This window comes from Taudactylus pleione, unplaced genomic scaffold (assembly GCF_031769625.1).
Source record: "Taudactylus pleione unplaced genomic scaffold, aTauple2 ptg000421l, whole genome shotgun sequence".
In the NCBI taxonomy this organism is placed as follows: domain Eukaryota; kingdom Metazoa; phylum Chordata; class Amphibia; order Anura; family Myobatrachidae; genus Taudactylus; species Taudactylus pleione.
Genome location: NW_028284823.1, coordinates 5,017,747 through 5,036,220, shown reverse-complemented (window position 1 = coordinate 5,036,220; position 18,474 = coordinate 5,017,747). Strand labels below are relative to the sequence as shown.

General features: G+C 36.3%; 1 protein-coding gene across 1 annotated transcript in view; it reads right to left on the bottom strand.

The window, feature by feature from the left end:
• Positions 1–18,474, bottom strand: part of LOC148506210 (uncharacterized) — a gene marked incomplete at its 3' end in the record, with an annotated part of 97,298 nt that overhangs the window by 21,421 nt on the left and 57,403 nt on the right. Inside the window, exons 14-24 of the mRNA XM_088447129.1 lie at positions 14,817–14,868; positions 14,616–14,682; positions 14,278–14,503; positions 12,397–12,442; positions 12,196–12,262; positions 11,873–12,083; positions 9,435–9,486; positions 9,241–9,307; positions 8,951–9,134; positions 7,964–8,022; positions 7,749–7,862 (exon numbers count right to left, since the gene is read on the bottom strand). Of these exons, the coding sequence (XP_088303255.1) occupies positions 7,749–7,862; positions 7,964–8,022; positions 8,951–9,134; positions 9,241–9,307; positions 9,435–9,486; positions 11,873–12,083; positions 12,196–12,262; positions 12,397–12,442; positions 14,278–14,503; positions 14,616–14,682; positions 14,817–14,868 (1,145 nt within the window). The remainder of the gene's footprint in view (positions 1–7,748; positions 7,863–7,963; positions 8,023–8,950; positions 9,135–9,240; positions 9,308–9,434; positions 9,487–11,872; positions 12,084–12,195; positions 12,263–12,396; positions 12,443–14,277; positions 14,504–14,615; positions 14,683–14,816; positions 14,869–18,474) is intronic.

The window sequence follows — 18,474 nt, the reverse complement described above, 5'->3', positions numbered from 1 at the left end:
TGCTAATAGTTGAATTTACAGAAACAAAACTCTTGATAGCAAATTGAGCATGAAAAGGTACTTGGATAAACAGGTGGTACTAAAATGGGGAACAGTAAACCCCAGGCAGAGCGATCTGCACTCACCCAAAAATATACCTGTGTACCTAGAATAATTAAATGCAACGGGGCCTGAAAACTCTATTAATATGTCAAATGCAGCAGAAGTGGCAAGGGAGGTATTATCTATTTTACTGCCCATGATAGAAAAACAGTTTGTGCTAATGACTGACCAAAAATTTGATCTATTACAAGAATCTCTAAATTCGGTAATTAAGACACTTGAGGTAAATATCAAGAGAGTTGACTCAGTTGAACAAAGAGTTAGCGATATGGAAGATAGAACAATAAAAATCCAAAAACAACTTCAATTATAGACATCAATGATAGAAACTCTTGAAGAGAAAATAGAGGATCTTGAAAATAGACATTGTTGAAATAATCTCAGATTTATAGGAAGCCTAGAGCAGGTTAGAGGTCAAGAACTAATAGAGGTATTACAAAAGGAGATAATAGAAGCCCTCATGCTGGGAGAAACCCTAGGAGAAGTAATAATCGAAAGAACCCATAGGTTAGGCCCAGAACGCCGAGAGAATACAGAGACCTAGAGTTGTGTTCACAAGATTTCTGAAGTTTAGAGACAAGAAAGCAATCTTGAGGGCATATAGAAAACTTCCATCATTTACACTGTATGGTGTTAAAATCTTAATATTTCATGATTTCTCAGCCCAAGTTTCCAGGAAAAGAAAAGAATTTACACCACTATGCTCACTACTCCACAATGACTTCATGATAGCATACCCAGCTAAATTGAAGATAATAAAAAATGATCAACAGTATACATTTGGGGAAGTTAAAGATGCAAAAATGTATGTTGAGCATCTAATAGGTATAGATAAGCACTAGGTTAGCACCTTAATCTGGTTCTCCAAATGGGTATGAAAAAAGAAAAGTCTTGAATAAAAATTTGTATATAGTTGGATATCAGGAGGATAAAGTGGGAAAAAGAGGTACTGATAGGAAAGAAGAACAAAGTCAACTACAAATAGAGGAACATTTTATATACAGTGTTAAAGGGGGTTATGAGAGGTGAGCATGAGCGACCTTTTAAAGGGAGAGGGAAAATAAGAATGGGAAGTAAAAGTAAAAGGGGAAAGAAATCAAGGAGGCTACAATATGTCAGACAGAAGAGAGACAAATAGATCGAACCCTGTGCCCAAGATCCGTATTCTGTCATGGAATGTAGAACCACCTATCAAAAGGAAAAAGGTGGTTAATCATTTAAAAAATATCAATCAGATATTGTGTTTTTACAGGATACCCATTGGGAATTAAGTACACAAAGGGCATTAATGCCAACTGGATAGGTGAGTGCGTAACTGCCTCAACTAACAAAAAAAGTAAGGGGAGTTGCAATAATATTTAATAAAAACCTTGATTATACCATAGACCATAAAGTGGCAGACCCAGGTTGGAGATATTAGTTATCAGACCGTAGGATTGCAAAAACAAATTTATGTTACTGAACATCAATGCACCAAATGAACAGAATCATGATTTTTTCCTGTTAATCTCACAATTGTTAATAAAAAGATATACACCAAATCAAATAATAGATGGAGATTTTAATTGTGTAGGTAAGTTAAGGCTAGATAAATCCAACCTAACAAAAGTAAGGAGTCATCAAAAGAAGGAGAATATTTTAATGATCAAAAACCATCACTCAGTGGTAGACCCATGGAGGCTGTTCAATCCCAATAATATAAAGTATACCTTCTACTCCCACCCTAATAAATCTTTCACTAGAACAGATTATCTATTGGTGTCAGATCTACTGATTGGCTCATGCATTCGATTATAGCATGAGCAGTTCTATTTGACACAGAAGCATGCATACATCAGTGAGGTGCATGCATGCATCTTAGTGTAAAAATCTTGTTAAGTGTTACTTTAAAAAAAAAGTTGATGTGGGGTCCCCCCCCTAAAAGCACAACCAGCCCCAGACTTTTGACAGCCAGTCCTGATTGTGTAAATACAGGGGAAAAATGTGTAGGATTCCACTGTACTTAGCACAGCCAGCATCAGGCTCTGAGCTGATCCTGGTTCTGGAAAAACAGGGAAAAAATGCATAGGGTTTCACCGTAATTTCCATAAACAGCACCTGGCTCTTTCTAGTGGGTGGGTAATGCCACAGCCAGGGAAACTCTATCTCTTGGTTCTCTGGCCAAAGCAATACCCCTGACCACTAGTCAAATCAGTCCAGGGATCCCTGGTGAGTTGGGGACCCCCCCAATACAGGGTCCCCCTCCAGGGCACCCCATGCCTAGGCTAATAACCAGGGGCTATTTCTGGCTAGGCCTAATAGCCTAGTCGGTCTTATGAAGAGAGCTCCTTCTGAGTGCAGACACCCCCGGCCTTCAAGTCCCTTCCTCCTTGCAATCCTGTGGGTGCAGCAACTGCTGTACCCCCTGTGCAGCCACTGGCACCCCCTGTACAGCTTTGTGTCACCACACATATGTTTTGCATTTTTTATGAATGGCTATGACCATGCCTCCCCAGATGAGCCATGCTCCCTTTTCAGTAGGTCGTAGGTCTTGGACACTCTCTACAACTGCCTACTTTGTCCCTGATCCTTAAAGTAGACTGTATACTGCCTACCACATATGATTTCTTAAAAGGGCAGTCTATTCTGAAGCTACCGCAAGGAGACTGTATTCTCCAGATCAGGGTTGGATTCATGGGAGAACAACAGGGGCAGTTGCCCCTGGTACCTCACACACAAAGAGCGCTCACATAGGTTCAGTCTGCCGAGAGCAGGTGCCTAGTGGTACCTGTTCCTGGATTGTAATGGGGCTGCTGTGCTGCTGCTTCTGAATGCAGTGGTACCTGTTCCTGGATTGTAATGGGGCTGCTGTGCTGCTGCTTCTGAATGCATAGGGCATACAGAGTGCCAGTAGCTGGCCCAGCACCTATTTGTCCCTGACTGACTGTTTATTCCTCCACTGGTAATGATGACACCATGATACTGACACTTGGGGATTACATGTTTTTATGTCTCATCCCCCAAGAATATGACAAGGAACAGGTCAGCAGTGTGCTGGAGCATAGCTTCCTGACAAGGAATGTGAGGAGGACTGTGCCAAAACCAGCCCACCCAATAAGCAGGTCAGTGAGTACAACTATAAAGATTAGGAGAGATAAATCATTAAATGTATCATATAAGGGGTGGGGGTGAGGGAAGGGCAAAATAATTGAATATATTAATATTGGGGGCATTGTTTGCATAGTGCTGTAGGGGGCAATTTGAGGCATAATATTATTACTGGGGGAATTGTGTGGAATATTGGGGAAAACTGTGGGAATAATATTGATACTAAAGGCTTTGAGTGGCTTAATCGGGGGCTCTGTGGGGCCTAATATTGATATTGGCAGAATTGTGTGGCATACTGCGGGCATTGGGTGGCATAATATTAATGCTTATGAGAATTGTGTGGCATAATGTGGACACTCTGATATATTGGGAGGCACTGTGTAACATACTAGGCACACTATATGGCATAATGTTTATACTGGAGACACACTGACATAATGTGATAATGGTGGTACTGTGTAGCATTATTTACCTTATTAATAGGGGCCCCAACAAATCACAGCTCTTTTTAGGATGTTATCAATTTACTAGTACAACTCCTGATGATATGGGTTATCCAGCCCATTTTGCCAATGAAAGATACTGCCAATGTTTCTATTTATCCTTCATCTTTTGACATTTGTCTCTAACTAACATCACATTATCCATTCTGTGTGTGGATACATTACAATATGTCATTATTATAACAATACTGCAGAATAAAAGAAAATAAACTATTTCAACTTTACTTTCATGTGGGTTTCCAGGTTATTATAAATATCCATAATAAATGCAAAAATGTTGTTACAAATTTGCTGATTTTCTTACATTCCCAAAAAAACATAAAATAAATTATGAAAAAGGGAAGCCTGGGCTCTACTACATTTCTGACCTAATCCTTGCCTGATCCCTCCTGGATGAAGCATTTTATATAAGGTATACAAACTATTTACAGTTTTCAGATGAGATTAATCTCACTGAGTGCAAGGATTTTATTGTCTTCACAAAGTCCTGCCATATTACATCTGTACCAACAACAGAATGCCTATTTTTCTCCATAATTCACATGTTTTTTTGCCAAATGGTACCACCACTTTCTTGAAGAAGAACCAGATATAAACAGCTCAATATCTGGGGGCAAACATAAATTTGGCCAGCACCATCCAACAAGTGTCTTTGAGTTAGAAAAAATGCTGCACCTTCAGCCTTGGTCTATTGCATTATATTACAATATTCTAATTGGAAGAGTAAGAACTATAAAAAAGAGCAAATGTATTTTGTCACAATTGCATGAGTTTAATATTTTGATCAAGTTCATCATACTGGAGACTGCATCCTTTCCTTCCCTCTGGTAACCACATCTCACTCCAGAAGTTAAGATTTCTCCTGATCAGCCCTTCACCTTTGGAACAATCTCTCTTATTCCAACAGACTACCCCCCAGCCTGCATTGCTCCAAGCGGGCATTGAAACCCACCTGCTAATAAAAGCATATCTGTCCTCCACTTAACCATGTCACCTTGCAGCTTAAATCCCATTACACTGGCTCACTCCTTATGTATTCTGTATGTTTCTCCCATCCCTTTAGACTTACTTCTCTTGCAGACCTGCTACACATCCTCCTTGGGCTCTCCTGTCATCTGTTTTTATTTTTTCAGGTGAACTAGACCTAACATTTGTGCCTACACTGACAGCTACAGGTTTTAGCTGATGCTTTTCTTTTCATTTGCACACATTCCATCAGTGACTGTATCGAGATTTGTATGCTATTTGAATTGTTCTGTTTTACCCGGTATTGTCTTATAGTTTTGCTTTCTGTATGGCACTATAGAACACTTGTGGTGTTCTATAAATAAAATGTAATAATAATAATAGGTCATGAAGCTACCAGAATCTAATAGGACTTTCCTTCCAATGTAATAGTACACACTTGATGCATTTCTCTTGTTTAGAAAAAGCACCAAAGTTTGACTTACTCAAAAGGGGCATATACTTTCCCCAGTCACAATCCTTTGATATATGGGTTAATTTAAAACCATAAGAGAGCACCAAGAGGCAATATTTTCTTATATGAAAGTTATGCTTTGGACTTGATAGCATTATGGGCCTAAAAAGAATCAGTGGGTCTCCAAACCCCATTAGAAATAGAAACACTTATAAAAAGAGCTAAAATGTTCTGTTGTCTTGCTTAAGACAGATTATGCTTTATTGTGCTCATCAGTCAGAGACAGAACAACAAAATCCAACTTCTGGTCTGCTGTGATGTTCTCATGTTCATTAGCCTTCTCAAGTACAGCAAAGAATAGCTCATACATCTTTTACAGTTTTGTCTGCACAATTTTGCATACTCATGTAGTATCCCCAAAGTTGCTAGATTATCAACAGCACAGTCTTTATAAAACTTGAAATATTTGGGGTTCAATGAACCATCTACTAATAACAACTTACTTAGTTATAACCTACTCATTTCAAAACCAAGTGAAGAACATATTTTACTCATTTCAGTTTGATGAGCCATAAACGTACAATGTCCATCTGGTTATTGCGAGTTCAACAAAATAAATCTTTATTCAAAATGTCAAAAGAGTATTTGCCGTTTTATCATCCATATATCAAAAACAATACATAATATTTGCTTTCCAATGAACAATAATAACCAATATTTATAGAATCGATTTAAGAAACAGTATCAAGAATAGAAATCTCTAAAAATATTTTTCTGAACAGTAAATCTAAAACAAAAAATACGGCATAAAATCAAATAAGTATAAGTATTTTACTTCAAAAGATGAGATACTTAGACTTATTTTATATTTGTATGGTTTATTTTTTAAGTTTTAAATTGTTTATTAGGATAAATATTTTTTGAAATAATAAAAGTACACAGACAATAAATTCAGCTTGTAAACTATGCATAATAGATTAATAGGTAATACATAAGTTACATTCATTTTTCAAACTTACATATATCTATTTAAAGTTGGTTCTACTTTGGCCTATGTAAGTGAAATATCTTTCAAGTAATAACTGTGTACTTTATAGCCTTATGCCTTCTCTATCTAACCCCACTTCTCCCATAAGGTAGTTGCTACAGTAAAGGAAAAAAATAACTATATGTAAAACAATATATAGAGCCTCTTGAACAGTATTTTCAGATATAGAAGTGGCTTGTTATAAATATTATTTTTCTATTAACATTTATTTTTATATCAGCAATAATATGGGAACAAAACACTGATAAATTGAGACTGGGTAAAAATAGATATACAAAGTGGTATAAGGAAGCTGCTCACAAATTTACAATCTATAGCTTGCTATGCTTTTAAGAAAAAACAAAAGAATCTTCAAAGTTTCCAGAATAAAAAAATATCCAGGTCAATAGCTAAATTTCTTGTGGATCCTTTGCAACTGTCTTAAACTGGTGTCTTCTCCACTGTCACTATCCCTCTATCACAGGTCAGTATTCATGCATACACTGGATAGATGCTCAACAAATGGAGGTGTCCTAATCTGCCAGGACTGCAAGAAAATAGGAAACATTATATGAAACCTGATATACAGTTGTCAGCAGCAGCTACAGAGGTACATTTATGTCTTCAGTTCTATACATCATGTTTCACTACATTTATAATCTATGTAGACCAAAAACCCCAAAAACCCCAATCCATATAAAGAAAACTACGATATATTTATTTTTATGTACTACAGTATTTATTTATTGGAAAATTACACTTATCAGTATACCTACTTCATAGAGGTAGGAAGGCCCTGCTTGCAAACTTACAATCTATAGGGAGATAGGCATTGATACACAAGGATAGGTGCTATATATTGCATTTTGGTCCAGCCAGAATGCAGAGTTTCTTGGTGGGCTGTATAATCTGGTCACACAGGAATGTTGGCCAAAGATAAGAAGGATGTGAAAGAAAGACAATTTGTGAGCTTATATGTGTACTCTGAAAGGAAATGTAATTATATATGGTAGCTATGAAGGTTATGTGGGCAGTTCTGGGATCTTACATGGTGTGAATTTATTTATTAATTTATTAGCATAACACACACATTTCACAGGGCTTTACAGAGAATATATTGTTCTTCACATCAGGCCCTACCCCAGTGGAGCCTACAATCTATGTTCCCTACCACATACACATACATACATTTGGGATAATTTTTTGTTGGAAGCCAATTGACCTACCAGTATGTTTTTAGAGTTTGGTACGAAACCCATGCAAACATGGGGAGAACATACAAGCTTCACACACTGAACCTTGGCAGGAATTGAACCCAGGACTTCAGTGCTATGAGGCTGTGAAGCAAATTATTGTGCATTAGGTATAACCTTCAGAAAATTAAATGTTCTGAAGATCTTACTACCAAGTAGCAAATGTCAAAAACAAGCATTCGGTCTAACCAATTAAAATAATTGTGAATAGCCTCTTCTCCTAACCCCTTTTGCTACCTCAAATCCCTATCTGTCCTCTTCTGTGAACATTTGGACAAAATAATATACTTGAATGCACTCCCTAAGCTTAGAACAAACTTCATGTACAATGATGATGTTCATACAATGCTACTCACTGTGACAACCACTTGCTTTTGCTGACTACTATGCTGGTCCTTAAAATAGTGCATGAAGTCCCGATATACCTGTAACTTACAGTGGTGATCCTGTGCTTTAGAATTCTGCCATTGCTACAGTGCAAATGATAATCAAAATTACAATTAGACGCATGCTCACCTGCACTAGAATGACCAGGCAACTATTTAGCTGAAGGATGAACAGAGTCAATTACTTGAGGGTCTGGTAAACCTGAACCACCATCCAGACCACCTTCAGTTGAATCAGGACCACCTGCAACAGACAAATCGTCATTCATCACAACCTGAACACATGGCACCAAGAAATATGCAGTGAGAAGAAATAAGAAAAAAATGATGCCCTACGATGGTGTTGATGTGCAGCAGAAGCAGCCCTGGACTATGCCTGGCTAGAGACATAGTAGTTAAAACTGGATGGCATAGGACGATAGAATGTTGAAGGCATCAAAAGCCAAGCATGTAGGGCAAAATAGGGGTAGAAGCCACACTGATGGGGAATAATGGGAAGGAGGCACAAGGCACTGTAAAAGAAGGTAAATGACTGAAGAGTAGGGGGCTTGACTATGCAAACAAAAGGAAATACAGGAGGTAGACCAGGTGTGTAGGACAATAACATCCAGTGGACTAGCACATGTGAATTCCCCAGAAGACCCACATTGAAGGAGAATTGAGAGCAGAGCTAACGAACAGGGCAGAGGCTGCATCCTACTGCACTAGCACAGGGTATGGGGAGTAGTGCTAGACAAAAGCTGGGATGAGGCTCATCAAGAGGGGACGTGGGGGAGCACACCACTTACAGTCAATTCCTAATGGATAAATTGACCCTCTGGCATTGAACTGGTGTATAACTCAATTGGTTTAAATCAAAGCTGCTGTGTATTCACCTTCATTTGCAAAAAACAAAAAGATCTAAAATACAGAACTGTGCTGCTAAAGCAATCCTCATCAAAAATTTCAACTAATGCAATATATTGCTCCTGATTATAATAATCAAAAAAGATCTGCCAATAATAATGAAGAAATATTTATAGCCATGTTACAATTAATGGTAACTGATGCTGATTGGGTTGATGTTTTATAGAATAATTTCACATAATTACTGTACATCAGTGCAATTTACTGTGTGCAGTATGTTGCAGAGCCCATAGTGTGTGTCTCACTGTCATTTGGTAGAGTAATACCTGCTGAATTTGGTGTTATGATAAATATAAATGACCCAGGCCAAGTTCCATAGTTATTAGCTGTAATTCCATTTCTTTTGGATCCACTATAACTGGTCTGGCCCTGAATCTTCCTCACTGTCACTTGTCCCACATCATTGGTTAGTAGTCCAGCATGTATCGCTGCTCGGCAAATGGAAGAATCCTAAAGACACCAATAAACTCAATATCATTTTCATTTTACTCTGCATTTTGTTTGCCGCTGCTAAAAAAAGTTGCTCTATAAAAAGCAAAGTACAGATTTCTCTTACATCGGTGTAGACATCAGTTCCCCAAATAGATTTTCCATTCTCAAGGCACCCAGAGGGACATTGGACACTAAGGAATGCAAATATCAATGTAGTTTATGAATTTCCAGAAGGTAACATTCATAACATAAATACTTTCCAAATTGTTTATCTAATTTATTTCAATTTGATAAAACATGATTGCAGCAAAGACTTACTCGGCAAAAGATTCTTCTATGTCTCTTGCAGTTGTTGAACAAGAAGCTTGTACTATAAGAGGAAAACATAACATCAGTCCCTTTGTAGAGATGTCAGCAGCAGTTACAAAGGTAGATATTCAGCATCATTTCTAGATATGGTGAAACATTCACTATAGTCATGGGCCATACACTGGAATTGTTGAGGCTGCTCCAGCCATTGTTCTTCTTAGAGCTCCACTGTTTGTCCCACAGTCAATAACAGAGGCTAAGGATGATTTTTGAGCAAGAAGACAAAAGAGAAGCAGCAATCTCTGTGATATCATGTAGTTTGTGGCTTCTGGTTGGTCAATCTTTTACACCATTTAAATATGGTGGACAGAACACCTCCAACAGCTGTCTATGAGTGCTAGTCACATTACTCAATTGTACACTATATTGTAATATAATGTAGTGTCATATATGCTATAGAATATAAAGTCTTAAAAGCATTACTAATTAATTGGAATAGTCACATTTTCTATGTGACAAAAAAATCAATAAAATGAAATATAAACATTTTGCTTTCCCCTTAAAAACACCAATTTGCAAATTTTTACCTACAGTCGTCGAATTGAAAATTTAATTGAAGTAGAAAAAATTATTTCATATAGCCACAGAGCTAATGTATTAGCTGTTAGATACAATTATCAAAATATAACCAGCACGTTAGAAGCAGATAAATAGTACTGCTATCAGTCATCATGGTTACTACATACAGTATCTTTGAATTATAAAGAAAAGATACCCCACCTATAGGAGCATCTTTATATGGATCTATGTCTAATCTTGTTGCCACTATCTCATGATGTCCTTCTTATGCTTCCTTGCTTCAAGCCCTTCCCTGTCTCCCATTTCTTGTTGTGAGGAATCTAAAATAAACTTTACTCTATACACATTTTTGGTGAAATGGTGCTGTACATTATGTAAATGTGTATGTCTTTAAATGAGCCCCAGTACATTTTAAGTGTAACTTTAGATTTGGTTCCTTTATTGTTAAAATTATTCACCTCCATAATTATACATTTAGTGTTTTTTTCTAATTTGTAAATAACATTGTAGATGTAGATAAAATAAAGGTTAGATATAGGAATCCTTGGAAATATATTACATTCTGTTCTTTATTTTTGATGAATATAAACAACATAGATTTATAATGTAAGCATTTTATGTAGTGTTAATGCCAGCTCCTGTTTAGATATTTAATTATAGTACTGCTGCCATCAACTGTCTAAAGTTATTGAATTATCATGATCTCTTTGAATGATTTAGAAAGTATCTAAAAAGCGCACAGTTAAGATTTCATCATGTTGCGATTCTAGTTAATTTGTGAAAATTTAATCTTGGAATTGAATGACTTTTCTAAATTGACAGTAGATTGTAACTGTGATTTGTGTACATATACATACTCTATTTTTCCAATGCTACCCTTTTTCATCAAAGCAAAATAAAATATAATTTAATTTTGATACATTCTTTGTATTCTCTTTGTGAGCTTCTGCCAGTTAGAGGGGAAGGGTGAATGATTTTTCTATTTATCCAGGACCTAACAGTAATCTAAAATATAACAAACTAAAAGTTGATATTGGCAATTGCAAGAACATATTTCAAAGTAATGATGACTATACTGTCAGTCTCTGAATTGTAGAACAACGGTTGGTAGTCTATGGCTCTCCAGGTGATATTGATCTGCAAGTACCAATGTACCCTGCAGGCATCTTTTTTGGATGTGTCATGCTCATTCATGTTGATTTGAAAATGTCAACACTATTTGTATTGGAGACCTGTATATTATCCCAGCTGAGTGTCCTATGATGCTGTTCAGCGTTTAAAACCTTAAAGTTTAATTTTTAAATAAGCAAAGTAGAGAATGGTGGCTACAGTTAGGGGTGGACATGGGGAGTGGAAACTGCTTCAGGTGCTGCACAAGATAATTTTATCTGGCTTAGTGATTGTGGACATTTTCTAAAATATAGTGAATGTGACACAGGAGTCTACATTAAATATTACCATGTGCCTCCAAACATTGCAAAAATATAAAAACTGAATGTGCATTTTCCATACTATGCACACTAAATAATATTTTCTTTACTATATACGATTCTTACCACAGAGCACATGCTAAATATTCACTTTATAAACCTCAATCAGTATAAATGTTTGCAGATAATCAGACAACTAGGTATATTTTCAATATATATTCAACTATTTTCTAGAGAACCAATGCAGTGGTAATTTATGTAAAAAAAAAAAGTTTGAAGAATAACATAAAGCAATCAGTGTAGTAACAGCAAGAGGCCACAAAAATTACTAATTAACACCTAGGTTCAACACTGCAATGCATTAATTTCTCAAATTTACATCAGTGTAACATACTGTAACCCTAGTTTGTCTCTCACAATCACTTGGTAGAGAAATACCTGGTGGTACTTGGGTAGCTTTTCCAGTAGGTTTATTCGATGTTATGAGAAATATGTATGATCCAGGCCAATCTCCATAGTTTTTGCTTGTGATTCCATTTCTTGTGGATCCACTATAACTGGTCTGGCCTTGAATCTTCTTCACTGTCACTTGTCCCCCATGATTGGTTAGTAGTCCAGCATGGATAGCTGCTCGGCAAATGGAAGAATCCTAAAGACACCAATAGACACAATATCAGTTACATTTGACTCTGCATTTTGTTTGCTGCGGCGAAACTTTTTTATTCTATAAAAACTAAAAGCAAAGTACAGATTTATCTTACATCTGTGTAGACATCAGTTCCCCAAATAGACTTTATGTTCTCAAGGCACCCAGAGGGACATAGGACACTAAGGGATGCAAAAGTCAATATAGATTTTTAATTTCTTTGAAGTGACATTCATAACATAAATACATTCCAAAATTCTTTATTTATCTAATTTATTTTCATTTGATAAAACATGTGATTTTAACCAGGACTTACTCTGTAATGGATTCTTCTATGTCTCTTGCAGTTGTTGAACAAGACGCTTGTACTGAAAGAGAAAGATTACATGAGACCTGGTAAAAAGATGTCAGCAGCAGTGACAGAGGTAGATATAAAGCAACAATTCTAGACAAGGTGAAACATTCACTTTAGCCAAGGGCCATTCACAGGAACCCTTGGGGCTGCGTAAAGCCTTTGTTCTTCTCATGGCTCCATGATTTGTACCACAACCAATAACAGAATCTGAGGATAATATGTGACCAATAAGACCATTGAGAAGCTATAAAACCTGTGAGATCATTGAGTTTGTGGATTCTGGTTGGTCCTTCAATTCACGCTATTTAAAAATAGTGACCAGAAACAACTCCAACAGCATCTGGGAGTGCTAAAGTCACATTACTAAATTGTACAACATACAGTAATTTATTAAAGTGTGATATAGGCTACAAAGAATAGTGACTGGACAATGCTATTAATAAGTTTGAAAATCACCATTTCCATGTAATAAAAAATATATATAATTAAATAAAAACATATTTTAATATTATGCATTTTCAAAATTAGAGAATAAGAGACTATTTTCTCATTCATAAAAATGATTTTAAATGTAGATTAAATTAAGGTTATATATTGAAACCCTTGGATAAAATGACATTCTGTTCTTTATTGTGCTTGAATATAAACAATATAGATTTATAATTTAAGTATTTTATGTAGTGTTAATGCCACATTGTGTTCATATTTTCTAATTAGAGTCTGCTGCAATCAACTGCCTAAAGGTATTCAATCATAATGATCTATTTTTATGATTGGAAAGTACCTAAAAATTGTATGGTTGAGACTTCATTATGTGAAGTAATATGTGAAGTTTATCTTAGAAGTGAATTGCTTTCTAATTTGAGGATACATGGTAACTGAGATGTGTGCACAGATACAGACTCTATTGGTTGGATGCTATCCTTATTCATCAAAGCTAAGTAAAATATAATGTATTTTTAGATACATGCTTTGTATTCTATTTGTGAGCTTCTGATAGCCAGTTAGAGGGGAAGGGTGAATGATTTTTCCTTTTGTCTAAGACCTAAAAGTAATCTAAATAATGCCAAACTAAAAGATGATATTGCCAATTGCAAAAACATCTTTCATAGTTATGAGCACTATACTATCAGTCTCTGAATTGTAGGACAATGGGTGGTAGTCTATGGTTCTCCAGCTGATGTTGATCTGCAAGTACCAATGTACCCTGTAGGCAGCTTTTTGGGATGTGTCATGGTCATTTATGTTGATTTGAGAATGTCAACACTATTTATCTTGGAGACCTGTGTATTATCCAAGTTGAGTGTCATTTGAGGCTGTATAGCTCCTTATACATTCAAGTTTTATTTTTAAATAAGAAAAATAGAGAATGGTGAGTACAGTTTGAGTTGGACATAGGGAGTGGTAACTGCTTCAGTTGCTGCACCAGATAATTTTTTCTGGCATAGTGTTTGCTGCTACTTTCTGATATATAAAGAATGTGACACAGGAGTCTACATTAAATAGTACCATGAGACTCATTTTCCATACTATGTATATAAATAATATATTTTACTGTATATTATTCTTACCATAGTGCACATGCTAAATATACACTTTTTAAACTTCAATAAGTATAATTGTTTGCAGATAATCATCCAGTAAGGTATATTTTCAATATATATTCAGATACTTTCTAGAGACCCAATGCAGTGGTAATTTACATCATAAAACAAAATTTGAATCATAACATAAAGTAGTGTAGTAACAGCAAATGGCTATAAAAACTTCTAATTAACACCTCGGTACAATACAGCAATGCTTTCATTTCCCAACATTACATCAGTGCTATATACTGTGGGCAGAATGTTGCAGAGCCCATAGTATGTCTCTCACTATTACTTGGTAGAGGAATACCTGCTGTGAGAAATATAAATGACCCAGACCAAGTTCCGAAGTTACTGGTTGTTATTCCATTCCTTGTGGATCCACTATAACTAGTCTGGCCCTCAGTCTTCTTCACTGTCACCTGTCCCCCATCATTGGTTAGTAGTCCAGCATGGATAGCTGCTCGGCAAATGGAAGAATCCTAAAGATAACAATAGACACAATATCAAATACAAATTAATCTGCATTTACCTTTTGGTTGCAGCTGCTAAAAATTGTTGTTCTATAAAAAGTTAAGTTCTGATTTCTCTTACATCTGTGTAGATATCCGTTCCCCAAATATAGTTTCCAGTGTCAAGGCACCCAGAGGGACATAGGACACTAAGAGATGCAAAAAGGAATATAATTGTTGAATTTCCAGAAATTATCATTCAAAACATATACACATTCCCAAATTCTTTATTTAGATTATTTATTGCCATTTGATAAAACTTGTGATTGTAGCTAGAACTTACTGTGCAACAGATTCTTCTATGTCTTTTGCGGTCATTGAACAAGATGCTTGTACTAGAAAAGGGAAAACATTACATGAGACCTGATATAGAGATTTCAGCAGCAGTTACAGAAATGTAGATTGAAAAAGCACTATTTCTACAAATAGTGAAACATTCATTATACCCAAGGGCCATTCACAGGAGCCCTTGGGGTTGCACCATACCATTGTTTTTCTCATGGCTCCGTGGTTTGTCCCACAGCCAATAACAGAGGCTGAGGATGATGTGTGAGCATGAAGTACAATGAGAAGCCACATTTCCTCTGATATCATGGAGTTTGTGGATTTGGTTGGTCCTCAAATTCACACCATGTAAATATGGTGAGCAGAAATACCTCCAATAGCTACCTGGGAGTGCATCACTTTACTACATTTTTACAACATCTAGTAATATAATGAAGTGACATATATGCTTTAGAGAATAGTGTCTTGACAGTCTTATTGTTAATGTAAAAGTCACATTTTCCATGTAACAAATAAATAAATAAAATTATATATAAACATTTGTTGTTTTCCCCTTAAAAATCCAATGGGTATCTTTTTTCCTGCAGCAGTTAAATGGTAATTTTATTTAAGTAGCAAAGTTATTTAATATAGCCACAATGCTAATGTACAAGCCACTGTCATCTAGAAAGAGGGGAGCTAAATTAATCTATACACAAAAACCATACCCATTTTTTATGCACTGATGCAGTATGTAAATATATATCTTATTCAAAAAAATACACCTATCCTTCTTTAAATGATCCCCTGTACACAAAAATTAAGGTATTATAACTTTAGATCTGATTCCATGTATTGTATAAATGACAGTATGTAACTCCAAAATTAGATAATAAGTGAATATTTTTTCTATTCCTAAATAAGGCTATAGATTAAATACAAGTTAAATATAGGGAGCTTTGGAAATTAATAAATCACATTATGTTCTTTATTTTGCTAGAATATAAACAATATAGTTCTTACATGTAATAATTATATGTAGTGGTGATGCCACATCCTGTTCATATTTTATAATTAGAGTACTGCTTCCATCTACTGTCTTTAAGGTATTAAATTATAATGATCTATTTTTGCTATTGAAAAAAATATCTAAAGCATGCATGGTTAAGACTTAATTGGATGAAAAGTATGTGGTATAAAAGATTGTCAAAGTAATGGTTGACAGTCAACTTGTCGACACCAGATGGTGTTGACAGCTGTTGGTACAGTAGGATGATTTTAGGGTTAGGGTTAGGCTGTCATGAGTGTTAAAGTTAGTATAAAGGTTAAGGTCAATACTTTCTGCCACTGTGGACATCCACATGCTTGACATGCCACATGGACATATACAAACATCTCACAATTAATCATTTGCTGTCCTCCAAAACCCTAATACCTCTAACCAAGCAATGTAAATAGTATTGAGGAATACACAATGAGTTAAACGGTTATCTAACAGAGCAGCATTCATTTATATTTTAACTGCATGTTATATACAGTATGAATATCTTATACCCATGTTGAAGCTTATTACATCATTTGACAAATGTAACAAACAAAGACAGTACATTATTTACCTTCAATGCACAGACTGAAGATACTCAACATCAGCAGAATGACAGTGGTCATTGTGTACAGTGCTGCCATCTGTGACACTGGAAACAGGGAACTGTGAGATCACAAAACATTCCCAACTCCTTCCTATAAATACCCAAAAGCAAGTCCAACCTCTTCCACACCTCCAAAATAAATGAAGCATGCCCAACCCATTGTTTGAAGGAGGAGGTAATGGTGCAATACTCTGTCATTTTAGGCTGTTTTCCCTACCAATTCATAACCACAGATACTTCACTGGAATGTGCAATCTTAGATCTATGATGCATACTTTCTGCTCCTGTGCAAATACTCAGAGCACTGATAACATTCACTGTGGCAACTGGAGACTGTGATGTCTTGTGTTGGATTTAGCTCAGATCAAAAACTCTACAACATCTAATCATATAATGATAGTAAACTAAACCAAACAACACAACACAAAGTATCCTTTTCAGTACTTGTGCAGACACTCACAGCCCTGATAACATTGATAGCTGTTTACATTTGCTGAAGTTAAATACTTACATGACAGCCAAAGCTTTTGTCCTCACCACTATTATACAGGGCTACCAAGGTTTTGCAGCACAACAAATACTGAAATAATAGTATTGGATCTTTAACCACCATGAAGTTCATACTGCTTGATGGAAAAATTACTTTTGCTAGTAACAGGGTAAATGTTATTATTTTATACAGGGCCTGATTCAGAATCACACGCTATACCGATATTCGCACAAACAGCAAATGTATTTTCTTGTGCACATTTGTCTGAGTCACAGCAAACGTGTCCTGATTTTATTTATACAGAGTTGCAGATCAAATTAAGGGGCATGGTAGCAGAATGTAAGGGGGGTTCCAGGACAGTGACGTAACAGGCATGTGGCTAAATAGACATAGAGAGATGTTGCACCTTATGGGAGTGTCGCAGGCATTTGTGCAGAAAGTGGTTGTTTACAAAGACGCTGAACCACTCACATAGGAAGCCATAGTCAGGTAGAGAAAATGCACCTGTCATAGGACTGGTGCAAGTTCTAATGGTGCGACCGATGGTGGCATCTAAGGACACACCAGATGGTAATGCAGCATCTTTAGATGCTGTGATTGGCGTCTCAGTCTCTACTCATTCAGACACACGGATGTACACCATGGAAAGGCTTTGTAGTGGTACTAGCATAAAGTCGCAGACACACAGATGTACACCAGGGAATGGCTTTGTAGTGGTATTAGCATAAAGTCACAGACACACAGATGTACACCAGGGAAAGGCTTTGTAGTGGTATTAACATAAAGTCACAGACACACAGATGTACACCATGGAAAGGCTCTGTAGTGGTACTAGCATAAAGTCGCAGACACACAGATGTACACCATGGAAAGGCTTTGTAGTGGTACTAGCATAAAGTCGCAGACACACAGATGTACTGCAGGGAATGACTTTGTAGTGGTATTAGCATAAAGTCACAGACACCCGCATGTACACCAGTGAAAGGCTTTGTAGTGGTATTAGCATAAAGTCACAGACACAACTGCAGCAATAAATGAAAGGACAGCCACAACTTCTAGATTTTTAGCACTTTCCACACTCTGGATAAGTATGCAGATGCTTATATTATTAACTTCTGGAATAATTTTCTTGAATTCATCTTATTTAAGAACCTAGTTATAAAAAATAAAAATTAGACACAAAAATGCTGGTACTGCATACCCCTGAGTACCACCATGATCTTGTATTTATAAAGTGCTGGCAGTGCTGTATAATTGAAAACTTTCACCATTACTGCCATTAAAGGAACAATTTATTTAATTTATTTATTTATTTATTTAAACCTTCCTCATACATTCAGAACAGTGTTGCTAAAGGGAGTAGTTCTCCTTTTTGCTAGTTTCAATTATTTGGGTCTGATTCAGCATGGATCACAATTGCAACTGCATACATAGATCAGCTGATGGTACGATAGTGTCTGTCCATTTGACTGCTGTTGCATGGGCATGTATGCAGGGGCTCCGAGAGGGTGGGGGAGCGGGTACTATTTAGCCGGGCC